At 48.3% G+C, this 17,286-nt stretch overlaps 3 protein-coding genes across 5 annotated transcripts; 1 reads left to right on the top strand and 2 right to left on the bottom strand.

The window, feature by feature from the left end:
- Positions 1-863: 863 nt before the first annotated feature.
- Positions 864-5,384, bottom strand: LOC118507362 (1,4-alpha-glucan-branching enzyme). Of its 2 annotated transcripts, XM_036045778.1 has the most exons (5): positions 5,108-5,384; positions 4,889-5,002; positions 4,172-4,341; positions 3,033-3,723; positions 864-2,158 (listed from the first exon to the last, which is right to left on the bottom strand). In XM_036045778.1, the coding sequence occupies exons 2-5, from the start codon at positions 4,972-4,974 to the stop codon at positions 1,054-1,056; spliced, it is 2,052 nt and encodes a 683-aa protein (XP_035901671.1). In that variant the 5' UTR covers positions 4,975-5,002; positions 5,108-5,384; the 3' UTR covers positions 864-1,053. The 2 variants fall into 2 exon arrangements, with proteins under 2 accessions (XP_035901671.1, XP_035901670.1); XM_036045777.1 differs by having other exon boundaries at positions 4,889-5,384.
- Positions 5,385-5,724: 340 nt separating this feature from the next.
- LOC118507364 (succinate dehydrogenase [ubiquinone] flavoprotein subunit, mitochondrial-like) lies at positions 5,725-10,179 on the top strand. Of its 2 annotated transcripts, none has more exons than XM_036045780.1 (4): positions 5,725-5,915; positions 6,398-8,143; positions 8,437-8,773; positions 9,011-10,179. In XM_036045780.1, the coding sequence occupies exons 1-3, from the start codon at positions 5,862-5,864 to the stop codon at positions 8,614-8,616; spliced, it is 1,980 nt and encodes a 659-aa protein (XP_035901673.1). In that variant the 5' UTR covers positions 5,725-5,861; the 3' UTR covers positions 8,617-8,773; positions 9,011-10,179. The 2 variants fall into 2 exon arrangements, with proteins under 2 accessions (XP_035901673.1, XP_035901672.1); XM_036045779.1 differs by having other exon boundaries at positions 9,005-10,179.
- Positions 10,180-12,768: 2,589 nt separating this feature from the next.
- LOC118504230 (sodium channel protein Nach-like) lies at positions 12,769-15,399 on the bottom strand. The gene is made up of 7 exons (XM_036038447.1): positions 15,265-15,399; positions 14,669-15,141; positions 14,162-14,597; positions 13,748-14,090; positions 13,564-13,678; positions 13,378-13,487; positions 12,769-13,208 (listed from the first exon to the last, which is right to left on the bottom strand). The coding sequence occupies exons 1-7, from the start codon at positions 15,292-15,294 to the stop codon at positions 13,039-13,041; spliced, it is 1,677 nt and encodes a 558-aa protein (XP_035894340.1). The 5' UTR covers positions 15,295-15,399; the 3' UTR covers positions 12,769-13,038.
- Between the last annotated feature and the right edge of the window lie 1,887 nt (positions 15,400-17,286).

Raw genomic sequence — 17,286 nt, 5'->3', positions numbered from 1 at the left:
CTTTTGCGGACAATCCTTAGAACCGGTTGATATATAGTCGTGCACTAGAGGGCATAAAGGGCTTTCTCAGGAGACGGTAGGTGGCTCCCGCCGGGGAGCATCCGGGGTTGGTCGCTTGAGGCACCTCTGAACAAGCGAGAATGCAACGCGACGTGTGGGGTCCCACCTTCACACAGTATGATCGGCCGGGGAGATATGAACATCTGGACGGGTGCCTGGAGCTTGGCGAGCAGCAAGGAGCGCGGGACACTATCAAAGACAGCTTTGATGTCCGTATAGACCACGTCCACCTGGGAGCCTGAGTCGATGGTCCTGTGGCATAGGCTGACAAATTCCAAACCAAGATTGTGGTGGTTGAGCGGCTTGGGGACGAACCCGTGTGGAGTAGTGATGATTTAGTCGAGGCAGCAGCACTGAAACTAACCACGAGACACTGCAGCTAGCGGGGATAGATACCCGGGACGAAACGAGATCAGGATTGGCGCAATGGTGGCACCACTTCGTTTCAGGATAGAAGGCGGAATCGCGTCCAGTGGCGGCGAAACGTGAGGTAAAGACAGCACAAACCGCGGATAGAGTGCTGTCAGAATTTCCGTTGAAGCTCCCGCGTATGATGAAACATAATGGACTAGCAATAGGGCCAAAGATCCCGTAAAAAAGTACCGGAGTCACAACTCCACAAGACGGAAAAGTCGCCGTCATGGAGAAGTTGCTCTCGGCAGGGCCAAACCAATTCCTTCTTGTGGCCGGAAAATGGCAAAGTAAGCTTATAGTTTTCCTTAAAAAAAAACGCCCAAATATCACTCCATTTTGTGCTGACCTCCAAAGTGTCCTGCTGTATGAATAGTACCCGCAAGGCAGTGTCGAGTAAGTGCTTGCTGCTTGTTTAGTTTATTGCTGCTTTCTGATTCTATTTCTAGACTATTACATACCACTGTAACGTTGTAACGATCGATATAACTCTAGCACGCATTCAACGCGAACCGCCGCCTGCCCCAAATAACCCCACTCCTCCTCCCAGTGCCTTGGTGCGTGAAAAATGTCCCCTCTATTTTACTGTGGCGCCAGGATGCAGGCAGTTCGGCAGGGCAAATAAAGCTGCATGTAGTTGCGACGGCCGGCCCAACCCTCCGGGAATGTGTGATGCTCGACGTTCTTATCGATGCGATTGAAGCCGCCGAACTCGGCATCGTCCGAGCTTAGCACAACGCGATACTTACCCGCCAGCTCGACTCCGATGCGATAGTCGGTGAAGCTTTTGGTGCTGTGAAAGTTGAACAAAAACAGCAGATTGTTGCGCTCGAACGCGATCACCTTATCGTCCTCGTGCTTCCAGCTCACGTACGCCGGCAGACAATCGAGCCAGTGGTACTGCTCCTCGGTGTGGTGCATCGCACGATCAAACTCGTTCAGGAAGCGATACTTGAGCATCTGATCATCCACCAAATGCCACTGGCGGCGTGCATAGTGGTACGATTCGTTGTTACCGATGCGCGGGAAATCTAACCACTCCGGATGCCCGAACTCGTTGCCCATAAAGTTGAGGTAAGCCTCCCCGCCCAGCCCGTGCGTGATCAGGCGGATCATCTTGTGCAGCGCCAGGCCACGGTCGATGATGAGGCTGGGATCGGACAGGGTGGACATGTGCGTGTACATCTCCTTGTCCATCAGCCAGAAAGCGATCGTTTTGTCGCCCACCAGCGCTTGATCGTGCGATTCGGCGTACGCCACGGTGTTTTCCTTCCAGCGGCGATTCGTCAGCGTGTGCACAATGTTTCCAATGTTCCAATCTTCGTCGCTCTTCGTCTTCAACACCTGAATCCACTTGTCCGGGATGGCCATGCCGAGACGGTAGTCGAACCCAACGCCGCCCTCCTCCGTGGGGCGACAGAGCGTTGGCATACCGCTGACGTCCTCCGCGATCGTAATCACGTTCGGGTCCATCTCGTGCAGGAAGTAGTTGGCGATCGCCAGATAGATGAGCGCTTCCGTGTCGACGTTCAGCCCAAAGTACTCGTTGTAATCCCCCGAAAAGCCTTCGTCAATGCCGCGCGAATGGTACAGCATCGAGGTAACGCCGTCGAAGCGATACCCGTCGAAGTTGTACTCATCGCGCCACCAGCGTAGATTCGAGAGCAGGAACCGAAGCACCTCGTACCTGCAAGCAAGACGACACCAAATTATTGTTACTATTGGGATTTCTGCGAACTGAGACTTGAACGATAGCCGAAAAGCTACTAGTGTCTTAGAATTGGGTATACCAATCACAACATCCTTCAACATATCAAAAGCTGAAAGCAAGACGGGAACGATGTCGTAAAGCAACATACAGACAGAGGAAACTAGGTCTCGAGCATATGTGGGCCAAAGAAGCAACCCACTAAAACAACATTCCTTTGCAGAATGACATACAATGGCCTAATGAATAAAACCTAAGAAGATGTAGAATGCTGAGCTGCTTCATCCCGGTATATCCAAGGCGCTCCATAGTAGTGATGGGAAAAGCGGCTCCAACCGACTCCAGGAGCCATCGGAATGGTCCTGCTGTACGAAGGATCGTACATCCAGCAAAAATTGGTGAGAAAATTCATCGCTAGGCGGATGAAGATGATGTGATGGAAATTACGAAAACCTGAGAATGCAATGATGGAGTGCAGAAGTGACCAGGCCATTGGAAAGATGAAACAAACTAGGTTAACAAAGTTAACAACCGCACGAGAAAAGATAGAATTGAGTTTAGGATAGCAACCTGATGAAACCCAGAATAGGAAGGGTCTTCATTGCTCTAGCATAGTGGCTCATAAAATTCGATTTAATCGGTAGAAATGATGGAATGTAACCGTACGGCACTGCTAATATAAGTCGTAGCAATGTGAGAATCAATCGGTTGCATTACTTGAGCAGGATGATTAAAATCACCCAGCATATAGAAGTTCCCAGTCTCCCCCCGGTTCTTCAGAGCTGTCACCTCACTAATTGGAGAGAAATAGCTACGGTACAACTGTAAGGTAGCAGCAGCTACAGTCACTTACTCTGAGTAATTGAAAAGACGACTGTCCCAAAGCGTATGCTGTCCGCGTGCTCCATCGTGGAAGTAGCAAGCATCCGTCCCATCGAACTGATTCAGCCCATCCTGCGTGTTCTTGCTAGCGTGCGAGTGTACCACGTCGAGCAGCACAAATATGCCGTGCTCGTGCGCCTTATCCACCATGTACTTCAACTCGTCCGGCGTCCCGTACCGGCTGGAGGCGGCAAAGAAACTCGTAATCTGGTACCCGAAGCTGGCATAGTACGCATGCTCCATAATGGCCATCACCTGGATCGTGTTGTAGCCGAGCTTCGCAATGCGCGGGATTATGTTGTCGGCAAAGTTGCGATACGTTCCCACACCGTACTCTTCCGTTGCGATCCCTACATGACACTCGTAGATACGCAGTGCCCGGGGACGGGTTGGTTTCCGGTGCCGGAACATGTACTTTTCGTGTGCCGGTGGATGCCAGACGCGTTGCTGAAAGTTGACACCCAACTCTTTCGGTGGCGGCACGACGTACTTTGCCCACGGTGACAGACGATCGATCAGCGCACCGTCCTGCTTGCGTATGATCACCTTTATCTCGGACAGGTGTTTGATTGCGCAGGAACCGTCCGGGTTGGGAGGGATCTTGAGTTCCCACTTTCCAAAGGGCAGTTTCTCGTACGGTGTTGCCAACCATTGCCAGTTATCTAAACAGAATGGTAAAACGAAAGAAAGAAAATAAATACGTTACGATTCACACACACTTATACCGGAACGGAAAGAGAAAACAGTCATTTTCACGCAAGTTCGAATGAAGGTCATTGCTTTGGAAAAGCGGATCCCCCAAGTTCTTTTGTCTCTTCACAAGACTGATAAGGGCTGCGTGCAATAATAATTATTTAATGTTTAGATTACTTAACCGGCGCGACTCTCTAGTGACAAAGTGATATGATTTCGCTCAATCGCGGTGATAGTATGGGGGTCATGTTTACCCGATGTTCCGCCGATTAGGTGCAGGCGCCTTGTAAAGGACAAAAACACGATCATCAACGATCCGATGATCAGGTTAGAGGTCATTAGTAGTAAAGCATGCTAACGGAAAGGATGTTCGGTAGTGGATGCTAAAAAAGGAAGGAACTGTATTACTTTACTTACTGAAATCTCCTGTTAGAAACACTTCCTTGGCACCGGGAGCCCATTCGCGGGCGACTACACTATTGTCTTGGGCGATGTGCAAACCGTAGTACTTGTATCCTTGGGTGAATTCGTTCAGTCCACCTTCCAGCTCGTTCAGTCGTTTGATCCATCCCCGAAATTCAGTGTTTCTACGAAAGAGGAACAAAATAATATTTTTTAGGCCTTATACAACATTTCTCCTTCCAATAATATTCGTAACACTCCATCAAAATAATACGCGATATTGCTTGATTTGCTTTCTTGTGCATCCGGCTTGGTAATCTTCCCACCAGCTGATAGGAGATGACCGTCAGTTGAACTTCTTCGAACCATGCTGTGCTTATCGTCAGGAATGCACGCATGCTAAGATCAAACCCGCATAGGCGATGGCACCACGTCGTACGCGGCTCATTCTAAGCGCATCGAACGACATTGACCTTCATGTGACATTCATTTAAACGGTCAGCTAAGGAAGGAAATGGCCGGTTTTTCTTCAACGTAATTTGTCTCTATCGTAATGCGATGGATTCGAGCTAAAAGACCAACGACGGCGCACGGCATTAAGTTACCGACGGTGTGGTGAATGAGCGACTTCCACTCACTCTGTACACACTTTCCCGATACCGGGTGGTGTCGTATTACCGGCACGGATGCGGGAGCATAATGCTGGACGGAAAGAAACGAGCTAAGACTTACCTGCGCCGAATCTCCTGCTCATGCGATTTGAGGTACGGGTCCAGTTCGAATAACGTATCCAGATTCACTTTCGGTTCGTTTGCCATTGCGCCAACTTGCTTTTAAACAATGTTGCTGAAAATGCACCGACAATAATGAACACTTTGCGACGCGATGTACCGTGCTGGGTACCTATCAGCGAACTACTACTATGAAAAGTGCAGTGCAGCAGTGAAGTACCTCCGATCTACTACGCGACGAACAACGGAATGATCGGACACATCTGCGCGTCGTCGTCTTAGTTCGATAGACACAATCTGATCCCAGATTGGAAGAAGAACACCGAGATGAACACCATCCGTGCTGATGTTTTCAACGCAGAATCTGCGGCAGATGATGGTATTATTCTGCGCTGAAGCACATTTTGATCATTCCGGTGGACATCACCGTGCAAACGAATCATTTTATGCGGGGTTTTGGGCTAAACGCTGAGCGCTGCGAGCAAAAAGAGGGTGCGGAAGAAAACATCCGAAAAAGTAAACAAAACAAACCGGGTCGAGCGTTTTGACGGCGAAACGCTTGGATGCTCTGTGACAGCGTGAGAAAACGCTTGGAGTCGTCAAATGCTTGTTAGGTCATAATTACACGAATTTAAAACAAAAGTTGTAAATTATCGTGCCTTTGTAACTTCGAGAACCCGCCACAAGGGGATTTATTTGCAGAAACATTTATTTTACCAAAACAAACGAGAGATATTTTAATAATTCGTCGAATTTTGATAATAAAATTGCATTTCCATTCTTATCTGTCAGTTGAAAGCACCAACGAACGCTACCACTGTCTGACATTATCAACTCTGTTTTCCGATTCGTTTCCTCGCGCGGTGTCAAAATCGCACACGAAGCCGTGCGTTGGAGTGGGAAGATAAATTTAGCAGTTTTCCCTTCGCGAGTGGTGTGAATTTACTTTTCAATCATCTGTGAGTTGGTGCGAGATGAGCGGAATGATACGACTTCCAACGGTGCTAGCCAAGAACGCGCTTTCCGCGGTAAGTGCATGCGTTTGCTAATCGATGTGTGTGAAAAGGGCTGCAATTTGCAATTTGCTCCCCACGAGTGTCACGCGAAAAGCGGGGCAATTTTCACAGCCCTTTCCAGATGAATTTGTAGCGGGCGAGATTACACAACGTTGTGCAAATTCCGCAAGTGGGAATAACGGTTGTTACCGTACACGACGGGCGGCTCGTGGCGTTATGTAACAAGTTTAGATAAATAATTATCACGCTTTGCACTGGATTTGAGCACTGTTTTTTTTTGTCAACTAACCTTTGTCAAAAACGTAGAATGAAATAATGTCGCAACACCCAGAACGACCGGAAAGAGAAAGGCAAAGCCTACTCAATCGATCCAGATCATTCCGTTAGCTCTGTTGTTTGTAGGTTATGTGCGTGTATGTGTGTTTATTATCTTTATCCGTGATCTGTTTTGATAATGATGAAGATTTCTGTTTGCTCGTCTCGCAATATCGTAGGTTCGAGGCCTGACTGCTGGTACGTCGCAGAGGAACTTGCATTTCACCGTTGGACAGAATAATGCCAAATCGAACCCAGATGCCATTTCGCGAGAATATCCCGTCGTTGACCATACTTACGATGCGGTGGTGGTTGGTGCTGGCGGAGCGGGTCTCCGTGCTGCGTTTGGCCTGGTAGCGGAAGGCTTTAAGACGGCCGTCATCACAAAGCTGTTCCCCACGCGCTCGCATACCGTGGCCGCACAGGGAGGCATCAATGCCGCACTGGGTAACATGGAGGAGGACGACTGGAAGTGGCACATGTACGATACGGTGAAGGGTTCCGATTGGTTGGGCGACCAGGATGCCATCCACTACATGACCCGCGAGGCTCCGAAGGCTGTCATCGAGCTGGAGAACTACGGAATGCCGTTCTCGCGTACGCCCGATGGCAAAATCTACCAGCGTGCGTTTGGTGGCCAGAGTTTGAAGTACGGCAAGGGTGGCCAGGCGCATCGTTGCTGTTGCGTGGCGGATCGTACCGGCCACTCGCTGCTGCACACGCTGTACGGCCAGTCGTTGAGCTACGACTGTAACTATTTCATCGAATATTTTGCCATGGATTTGTTGATGCAGAATGGCGAGTGTGTTGGTGTGATTGCGATGAACCTGGAGGATGGTAGCATCCATCGCTTCCGCGCAAAGAACACGGTGCTGGCCACCGGTGGATACGGTCGTGCGTACTTCTCCTGCACCTCGGCACACACCTGTACCGGAGACGGTACGGCAATGGTGGCACGCGCCGGTTTGCCATCGGAAGATTTGGAGTTTGTGCAGTTCCACCCGACCGGCATCTACGGAGCCGGTTGCCTGATTACGGAGGGATGCCGCGGAGAGGGTGGTTATCTAATCAACTCACAGGGCGAGCGATTCATGGAGCGTTATGCACCGGTCGCGAAGGATTTGGCATCGCGTGACGTCGTGTCGCGCTCGATGACGATTGAAATTCGTGAAGGGCGCGGATGTGGCCCGGAGAAGGATCACGTTTACCTGCAGCTGCACCATCTGCCCCCAGAGCAGCTGGCCCAGCGTCTGCCAGGCATTTCGGAGACGGCGATGATTTTCGCCGGTGTAGATGTGACGCGCGAACCCATTCCCGTACTGCCGACCGTGCACTACAACATGGGTGGCGTGCCGACGAACTACAAGGGCCAGGTGCTGACCTCGGAGAACGGTACGGATCGTGTAGTGCCCGGATTGTACGCTTGCGGCGAGGCCGCCTGCTCGTCGGTGCACGGTGCCAATCGGCTCGGTGCTAACTCGCTGCTGGATCTGGTTGTGTTCGGTCGTGCATGCGCCAAAACGATTGCCCAAGAGAATCGCCCGGGCGAGAAGGTGCAGGACCTGAAGCCAAACGCAGGCGAAGCATCGGTTGCCAACCTGGACTGGGTGCGTAATGCGGATGGGCAGGTGCCGACGTCCACACTGCGTTTGAACATGCAGAAAACGATGCAAACGCACGCGGCCGTTTTCCGCGAGGAGAAAACGCTGCAGGAAGGTGTGCGCAAGATGAGTGACATCTACAAGACCATCAACGACGTGAAAGTGTCGGATCGTTCGCTGGTGTGGAACTCGGATCTGGTGGAAACGTTGGAGCTGCAGAATTTGCTGCTGAACGCCAACATGACGATCGTGGCGGCGGAAAATCGCAAAGAATCGCGCGGAGCCCATGCCCGCGAAGATTACAAAACACGTTCGGACGAATATGTAAGTAATAATGATACGTTGCGTTGATTGAGTTGTTGTCCATCGAATGGTGATAAGGTGTAGTTAAACTGTTTCATTTTGACAAAATTCACATTCCGTACAGCAGACACCGTCCGTGGGCTTGTTTGTTTTGCGTTTAACATTCGGCATACCAACGCGTCACGTGTCGACGGAGCGTTTGAATTTCACCATCGCTGTACACAATCGCTGCCTTTGTTGTGCTTTCCCATGCGCATACGCACCCACTTATGACTTTTTTTCTTCCCAATTTCTCTCTATTTTTGCCGCAATAGGACTTTAGCAAACCGCTCGAAGGACAGCAGAAGAAACCGATGGAAGAGCACTGGCGCAAGCACACGTTGACGTGGATCGATCCGGCCACCGGTAACGTCACCATCGGTTACCGTCCAGTGATTGACGAGACGCTCAGCGAGGAGTGCGCTACCGTGCCGCCGGCGATTCGGTCGTACTAAACAAAGTAAACAACAACCGCCCGCACGATGTTTGCCGCTGCCGTGTGATCTATTTTTGGGGACTGCGACGCTACGACGAAGAAACTGAAGATCAGAGCCGCACGTCATCGGAGTGGCTAACCGCTGCCGCCGCCAGCCTGGCTCTAGAAAGTATTATGTGAGTATCAAGGGCACCGCCACGAGTTGCCTTATCGTGTATGACCTTGACCCTGACCAACAACTAGGCAGCAACTTAGTTTGTAATTGTGAAGAGTTAATGAGCCAGTCAATCGGCTGATAACGACCGAGACAGGCGCCTTCGGATGACCGCGTACCTAATCGCTAGGTGCATCGCTGATCGTGTGGTTAATTGAGTGTTTTTTTTTTCTCTCCTCTACCTTCCTTTCAGTAACAGCGTACAGATCAGATCCCAAAACACACCATCACTGTTTATTTATTGCATCTATAGACTGTGGACATTTTGCGTAAGGTCGTAAAGACTAAAGACCACGCGACAAATAAATAAAGAACGAACGAACGGGGTTATGTTTTCCGCAGATAAGTTTCGATCCTCAACCCAACTGCCTGCGCCTGTATGTGGAAAAGGGATGGAAAAGCTTCGCACAATACTTTCTGCGTGAGTGTGTGTGTGTTTATGTGTGCGCTCGTGTGCTGTGCATCTGCCATTTGTTCCTAAAGTCCCCTCAATCGTGCACATAACAACATGTTACGATAACCAGTGAGCGGTTTACGCCGCAATATTGCGACGATACGATAAGATTGGATAAGAGGCTGCTGTGTTGTTTGTGAACCACAAAAACAAGCCGGACCGAAAGATGGTAGTGAGAACGTAACGTATCTTGAGTATCTTGAGTTTCAAATATTTATTTAAATTCGACCCTTCGTTTTTTAACTGTAGGAAACCAAAAACTAAACAATCCTTAATTGGTGTACTTCATTAGCGTTAGTGAATGCGAGACGAAGCATGCAAAAAACTACCTTTAAAAAAATAGCCCTTGCAATTTGGGATGTCGAAAGTGAACCAAAAGATTGAGATAATAAAGCAGCTGAAGCAGCCTTTGCAAAACCACTGCAGACCACCATTCAGATTGGATGTGTTCTACTGATGTGTTAGCTGAAATTCAGATTTTTGAACGAACGTACAAGTTCTGTTGTCCGCAGTAAAGATTATTGGTCCGGATTTTTTTTGAATCATTTGCACAGATTACCCTGCCGTCGCCGGAAACGATCTTTCAGTGTAGGATTAAATCATTTCATATCGAGTGCTATTTGAAGTGATGCCGTGCCCAACACGGCACACTTTACAAACCAATTATTCACAAAATAAATAAAACAAGTACAACACACACATCCCTGAAAGCGGTTTTTTTTTGTTTCGATTGGCAAAGTGAATATGGAGAGAGGGAAAATGTTAAATGATATACCTCATATTGTATCTATCTAAATACGATACCTAATACCCAATTCGGTGTTGATGGGGAATCGAGAATTTCCACGAAACTTTGTAGAAGCAGCACTGGCAATAAAAGGTAATAAAATATTAATACAAAAATTGCTGCAGTACATATGGAAACATTGATTTCGAACTCATGCTCTAACATCTCGGCCTTTAACGTATCGATCATCAGAAAAGTTGGTTTTAAAAATTCTTCACACGATGACCATTCTAGTTGTTCTAGCGATGCACCTACTCGACGATGAACTTTTCTGATTCTATTTTTTTTTGTCAGTGACACACACGCAAACTAGCAATCGTTAAGAATCGCTGGGAGCGTTACAAAATCTTTCAACTACTGGAAACAGACGAGAAGCGACTAACAGGGGACAAAGAGACTTTAACGTCTAGTAATTTGATCTATTGGTATTGTTTTCAATACCCATGTTGGTCTGAGACGGAGAAGCATTCGACGTGTCTCACTCACTATTACGCTACAAACGAACACGATCAGTGGTGTGGTGGTGTTTATTACTTCGAAGTTCTTCTGGTATTGTTGCTTCATCATATATTATGCAGTAGTGTGTTATCCAAAGATTGAATTCGATGTACGTTTACTATGTCCGTCAAAGTCGTAAACGGTCTATCCGAGTTTGGACCTTACGGCTATCGGTTCTCCCCGGTTGCGGAAAGGGAGTAACTAAAGCAGCAAACAGTTACATGTTATACAGACCGATAATCATACATCTTAAAAATTTCATCTACTTCCGTCTTCGGCTTAGGCAGCATATGGTCCGATGCTGCGAAAGTCCGATACTGTTTTCAGCGAAAGTCTCATTGATTTATCATCCTCACGCCTGATGTTCTACGGCCCCGAAACATTTCGTAACTACGGAATCCAACAGTGTACCCGTCGATCCTTCATCTAGGAAGGGGGCATCGTTCCGTAGAGCATAGTACCCGTACTTGCTGTTTGTGAGTGGATCTGTAGGGTTTCTTCTGTGTTCTGTGAAGTGTATAAGTGCTACACGAGATTGGTCACCAATAACGGTTCGAGTCAGACGATAATAAAGAGTCAAACGAAAAGGAGTCAAATCAAGTCCGAATACTCCCATCGGTCATTACATTCTGCACAGTGGAGTAATGTATGATTGCTCAGATCGCGGTTAATCGACAATACTTTCAACTGACTCCAGCAGAGATCGTGCGTTATTTCTGGATGAACATCTATTCTGTACCAATGGGGAAGGATTAATTAAACGTCTAAGTTCAGTAAGAGCTAAAAGATACCTACTGACTTACTTATCAGGCGCTTTGCGGTTTTGGCCTGCTGCAACAATCCTCGATACCGCTCACGGTTTAGCGCCGTCGTCTGCCAATCCGTTATACCGGCCGTTCTGGCGGATGCATCAACGCCATCACTCCATCTCAATTTGGGCCTACCACGCCTCCTCTGTCCGTGTGGGCGGCCGAAAAGGATTTTACGGGCTGGGTCGTCCGGTGTCATTCTCATGACGTGACCAGCCCACCGGAGCCTGGCGAGTCTAATTCGCTGCACGATGGTGAGATCATCGTACAGCTCGTAGAGCTCGTCATTGTAGCGGCTCCTCCATTGTCCTTCCACACATACGGGGCCAAAAATATTTCTGAGCATCTTCTGGATGCATCTGTCGAACGCGGCTAAGAGGGCTTCGTCAGTTTTGGACAGAGTCCATGTCTCAGAGGCGTATGTGAGTACTGGGACTATAAATGTTCTGTACAGTCCCAGCTTGGTCCGTCACGACAGGTGTTTAGAGTGGGAAAGTTTCCTCAGGCTGTAGTAAAACCGATTGGCGGCCAGCACCCTTGCGCGTAACTCAACATCAATGTTGTTATAGTGTTGTTATGTTGTTGATAGTCCTCGAAGTTTCTAGCGACAGATTGAAAAGGAGACAGGCAAGCCCATCTCCCTAGCGTAGGCCCTTGGTGGCAGCAAAGGGCCCTGAGAGTTTCCCATCCACCTTCACCTGGCATGCGATGTTGGCCATTGTCATTCTTACAAGCCTGGTAGGCTTGGCCGGGATTCCAAAAGAGCTCATTGCGTCTTATAGATGTATCCTGGCTATGCTGTCATATGCGGCTTTAAGATCAATGAAGAGATGGTAGGAGTGGAGCTGCTGCTCCGCCATCTTCTCCAAGATTTGCCGCATCGTGAAGAGCTAAAAGATAGGGACCTTTTATTGCGGCCGCCGTCCTTCGGCTGTATCTGCCAAAAGGGCCGCGTAGGATTCTTGGATTTCGGAAAAGCGTCAAAAAGGCTCGTGATGATACCAACAATATCTGGGATAGAGTTTCGAGTTAATCTACTGGACAAGATGGATATTGCTAAACAAAATTAGCAGTTAATGTCTGAGACAAAGACATGACTAGTCTATCATCGTCGAAAATACTTCCAACTGAGCTCTACGTAGCTTCTTGGATTTTGTAGTTCAGTTATAGGGAAGTTTCCGAAGTTTTTTTTACGTTGTCCCATGGTTTCTTAACGGTGCCCCAAATGATTTTGGTTCGGTCCCATTGTTTTTTGACGGCTTTCGCGGATAATTTTGTTTTGTGGTAATTTTGTTTTTTGATGGGCTTAAAATTATTTTTGAAACTAGCAGAGGTGTTTCAACCCTTTTTTTGCTAAGATTTTTTAAAAATTTTGTTCGTTCCGATTCCTCCTTAAAATTCGTTCATATTTATTTTATTACGACGAATTTTCTGCCTAATGAAATAAATATTAATAGTGTTCTTCAATTCTATTCTTTTCAAATTACTATAAGTTATTTGGGAATTGTTTAGAAAACTGTGGAACGAAAAAAAAAAATAGAGAAATGTTGTAGACCCTTTACCAAAGGACGAAACCAAAAACATACGAGAAAGCGCATGTAGTGTCTGAAGTAATTTTATTTTAATTGCCATTCGAAATAGGTCAACGTTTTTTTCACCCTCCGCTCTTTCACATCGTATTAAAACTTTTGCAATCGCGCGAACGGTGCCACCAGCTTGATCTGCTGCTCCTGACGGTGCTTTAGCTTGTGGTACATTTTCCGTAGGCGAAAAACGGCGAAAAATAGTACTTCGAACAGCGAGAGCACACTTATGCCGAGACACAAACTGAAAGCTCCACCGAGGTTCGCTGCAGGAGGACGACAGAATGTTCGACGATCAGTATAAGTGATGGGTACGTAAGAGTCTTTCCGGAATCGACCCGGAGTCGTGTTGGATCCGTGGATGGTACAAGTCTGGGAATTTCTTGCATCAATGGATTATAGATCGAACGCTCTATTCGCTTTGCAGATACTTACACAGTAGCGAGATCCACGACACAACGACAATGCGCCTGTTGGCCGCCACCACCTGATTGCTCATGAAGATGTGGAAGATAAACTCAAAGTCGGTCAGATTCGTTTCCTTGCTGTAGGTGCAGCAATAATCGAGAGGGCGCACATTAAAGGTGACATTAAAGTGACGATCATCGGTGTGGTACTTACTAGAATGGATTGATGGAATGATTGTAGGCAGAAAAGTCGGACACGATCGATGTGGTTTTGTACGTGACATCACTGCAGGACGGCAAACAGTTGCACTTTAACCGCTTGAACATGTCTGAAACGGCAACGTAATCAAGAGGAGGTAGGGTGACCAAGACCGATGATGCATCGATGCGCCACTTACAATAATTTTCCACAAAACACATCGAATCGTACACGGTACAGTTCCTAATCCGTTGGCCCAGTTGGTTCGGTTGTTGCGGCAGATGGAACGGATGGCAGCCACATTTCCGGTGCACCTCGTTCCGCAAGCATTCCAGCGTGCAGGCCGGCTGCCGATAGTTTGCGATTGGCGGATTAAAGTCACTGCCCACGATGCAATCCCGCTGGCTTTGGGGCAGTGCTAGCACCTGCTCCGAGCAGCGCGAATCCGTCGGCAGCACGTTAACGAACGTTTCCTTACGCAACCGGAGCAGCGTCAGCGGAGAAGCTTCGACGGCGAAATCGTGTGGATGATGTATCATGAGCTAGCTTGCGGTAGGCCGATGATTAGATTAGAGTCGAAACTGAATTAAAGGGCTCCGAATCCGTTACTCACCATAAATCCTTCCGAGTAGAGTGCTCCCGATTTGCCGTCCGATGCCTGCGGGTATCCCGTGCCGATGACGCTCAGCCCACCGTGCATACCGTACGTGTTGACCACGAACGGTTCCTTGCTGCCCCGCACGCTTGGGTGATAGTTGAACGAGCAACAGGCACCGTAATGGCTGGTGGAACCAATCCACCCAAGAAATGCGTGCTTGGCAAAGCAGGGAAACTTTTTGCCCGCCCAGTAGCACACCAGTATGAAGTCCTCGCATATCATACCCAGCTCGTCGATGGCCCGTTCGATGGTGTAGTTGTTAAGCTGCAGCACCTGGTCGATCATCCTCAAATTCTGCGGTCTCGGGAAGGTCCACTGGTGCTCGGTAAAGTAGCCTAGCGATGGTAACGATTTGAGCACCGAAGCTTTCGTGGCGCCCAGTGGAAGTTTGCTGAGATAAAGAGGCCGTGTGTACAACATTATCCAGATCTTCAATCTCATCACTTAAAGGTTTACACTTACATCCTTTCGACGAACCGTTCCGCTTTATAGTCCACAACGCTCTGCGGATGGCACAGCGTTATGCCGGGAAAGGGAACCTGCACGATCTTCATCTCCGACGCGATCGTCATGCGAGTCGGCGAGTCGACAAACTTTTGCCACAGCAGATAGATCAGCACCGTGCCGAACACGAAGAACGCCACTATGATGCAAACCCACAGCAGTCGCACGAACCCTCGCGTAGTCTGCCGTTGCAGGTAGTACATGCCGTGAATTTTGGACATGGACGCGAAATCGTAAAACGTATCACGAACGGCTTGCCAGGCGAGCTGTACCGTGCCGACCGCTCGGCCAAAGTTTGACCTATTGCGCGAGCGGTTTCGGTAGTTTGGTAGTTGGGAAACTCGAACGGGCCTTGGTTGGAATACTGCCGGACCTGGATGAATGCTGGACGGAACCATTTTGTTGGGCAGGTGTGATGAATGCGACTGAAACTGTAGATATGACGATGCGCATCGTTTTATATGGAGATGGGAAGGATGGTTTTGTGCTTCGATGTTCATGTTATGGTTAATAATTTATGTAAAAGATTTGGCTAAACATGGTTCTGTAATTACCTGTTCAATAATGCTGAGTGAGTACTTCATTGGATGGAGACTGGAGGACGACGCAGGTCAAGAAGTATCAGCATGGAGAGTTTATGTAGTAATGCGGTACGATGCCCTGCTCACCCATGGTAAGGGAGTTGTAAGGCAGGACGACTTACTAAAATGTTCGAGAGAAAGTAAAAAATCAAATATAACAAATATAACAACAACAAAGATCGACAGTTTTTATCGATAAAAGTCAAGGAGGTCAATCAACAAAGGCTCTCCACACTTCACTTCGACTCAATACGTCCTCGGCGTACAGAACGGTAACATGTCTCTCCAAATATCTGAGCTCGGGTATACAGGGAGCGCCAACCCCATGGAACGAAGATATGGCTAAATTGAGCGGAGGAGGATAGCTAGCGTCTGTTCTCCATGTTAGGGGCGGCTTCGACGACACATGAGGTTGGGAGAGAGGCCTTGCAAGCCACCCCCAAGACTAAAGCAATGAACAGAAACCAAGCGATTTCGAAGCGCGCAGAGCGAGACGTACACCCGACTAAAACGTGAGGCCGATAGGATTGGATTGGAGGATCAAAGCGACCAAGACAAAGTACCTGATTGCCGGAGGCTCTGACCGGGATAGAGCACGACTCGGAAGAAGACTATTGGTTGACGGTGACGATCTTGAGGTAGTAGAGAAGTTCTGCTACCTTGGCACGATCGTAACTTCGGACAACAGGAGAATCGTGCCTACTACGAGCTCCACAGACTCCTGAGATCCAGAAGACTCCTACAACGCACGAAATGCGCCATATATCGCACACTGTTACGGCCGGTAGTCCTCTAAGGACACGAGTGCCTCCTGTACTATGCTGGCGGCGGACTCCAGTGCACTCGCCATTTTTGAGCAACTAGTACTACGGACTATCTTTGGTGGTGTTTGCGAGCAGGATGTGTTGAGAAGGAGGATGAAGCACGAGCTAGCTCAGCTGTTTGGCGAGTCGTACATCCTGATGGGTGCGCAAGCCGGAAGGATATGCTGGTGATGAGGATGCCGGACTCATTCCCCGTCCTGGTAGGTGCTCACAAACGACCCGGCATGAGGCACACAGCCGAGAGGAGCACAGCGAGCTCATTGGCTGGATCAAGTGGAGTTAGATCTGAGGGCGATTTAGATGCAGCCGAAGGTGGTGGAGTGCAGTCATGGACCGAATTTGCTTGGAAACGAATTGGACACCGGGGCATGTCTTTAAGGCGTGCTCGATAGGAGTAGACCAAGAAAAAAGAAGAGAAGTTCAATTCTAGGACGACGAGGGATGGTCCTCACCTTTCTTGCTGGGGTGCTGGGTGGATCTACCAGATCGTTTTACAAAACGAGGCGAGTGTTAGCATGAAACAGTGTTCGTGGTTTCGATCATAATTGAGACATGCATACGAACGGGGGTGTTAACTAACCGAGGTCCTGGATCAAATCTCACTCGGACCGTCACCCCCGTAGTGGGGTGGGGGCTGACTATCCAACTAAGTGGAATCATTAAGTCTGTTAAGCCAGAAATGGCAGGCATGAGCTAAGAGTTTGTTGCTGGGCCAGTAAGAGGGAAATATATTCTAGATAAGCATGATTTGCGCCTGCCTAATTTACACATAATTTTATCCATTTCCATTTTCCCCGTTATTTTTTGACCATTTTGACCACCATTTTGACGGTTTATCATGTCCTGACTACTGAAGCTTGAAGTGACATAAAACTACCCAGTTAATTACCAAGTATAATTGTTGATATTGGGACGCGGGACAACGTTAGCTAACGATGACTGTATCAAGCGGAAGCGATCATGAACTCATTGCCAAGATTGTGTGGTTTAACTTTGCCCTCCCTTTGTCTTATGGGCTTATGTTTGATGCAAGGTCATCATGCCAATTAGTCGCAAATTACTGATACTTCGAATTGCAAAATTACACAAACTCTCAACGATATTCAAAACGTCATCTTATGCGGGAGTGCAATGTCGAGAATGACCTCTCAAAACGTACGCCTTCAAGCCA

Source organism: Anopheles stephensi, chromosome 2 (assembly GCF_013141755.1).
Source record: "Anopheles stephensi strain Indian chromosome 2, UCI_ANSTEP_V1.0, whole genome shotgun sequence".
NCBI classification, from domain to species: domain Eukaryota; kingdom Metazoa; phylum Arthropoda; class Insecta; order Diptera; family Culicidae; genus Anopheles; species Anopheles stephensi.
Note: the sequence above shows the minus strand (reverse complement) of the source record. Positions and strands in the feature narration are given on the sequence as shown.

What these genes read in the sequence shown, in the direction of transcription:
- LOC118507362 (XM_036045777.1), bottom strand. Translation starts at nt 4,974, where the DNA reads ATGGCAAACGAACCGAAAGTGAATCTGGATACGTTATTCGAACTGGAC. An exon ending in GAGCAGGAGATTCGGCGCAG is followed by an intron (nt 4,342 to 4,888) that starts GTAAGTCTTAGC and finishes CCTCTTTCGTAG; the next exon opens with AAACACTGAATTTCGGGGAT. An exon ending in CGTCTTTTCAATTACTCAGA is followed by an intron (nt 2,159 to 3,032) that starts GTAAGTGACTGT and finishes TCTTGCTTGCAG; the next exon opens with GTACGAGGTGCTTCGGTTCC.
- LOC118507364 (XM_036045780.1), top strand. Translation starts at nt 5,862, where the DNA reads ATGAGCGGAATGATACGACTTCCAACGGTGCTAGCCAAGAACGCGCTT. An exon ending in CCAAGAACGCGCTTTCCGCG is followed by an intron (nt 5,916 to 6,397) that starts GTAAGTGCATGC and finishes GCAATATCGTAG; the next exon opens with GTTCGAGGCCTGACTGCTGG. An exon ending in AAACACGTTCGGACGAATAT is followed by an intron (nt 8,144 to 8,436) that starts GTAAGTAATAAT and finishes TTGCCGCAATAG; the next exon opens with GACTTTAGCAAACCGCTCGA.
- LOC118504230 (XM_036038447.1), bottom strand. Translation starts at nt 15,294, where the DNA reads ATGAAGTACTCACTCAGCATTATTGAACAG. An exon ending in GAACGGTTCGTCGAAAGGAT is followed by an intron (nt 14,598 to 14,668) that starts GTAAGTGTAAAC and finishes TCTTTATCTCAG; the next exon opens with CAAACTTCCACTGGGCGCCA. An exon ending in CATTCCATCAATCCATTCTA is followed by an intron (nt 13,488 to 13,563) that starts GTAAGTACCACA and finishes CTGCACCTACAG; the next exon opens with CAAGGAAACGAATCTGACCG.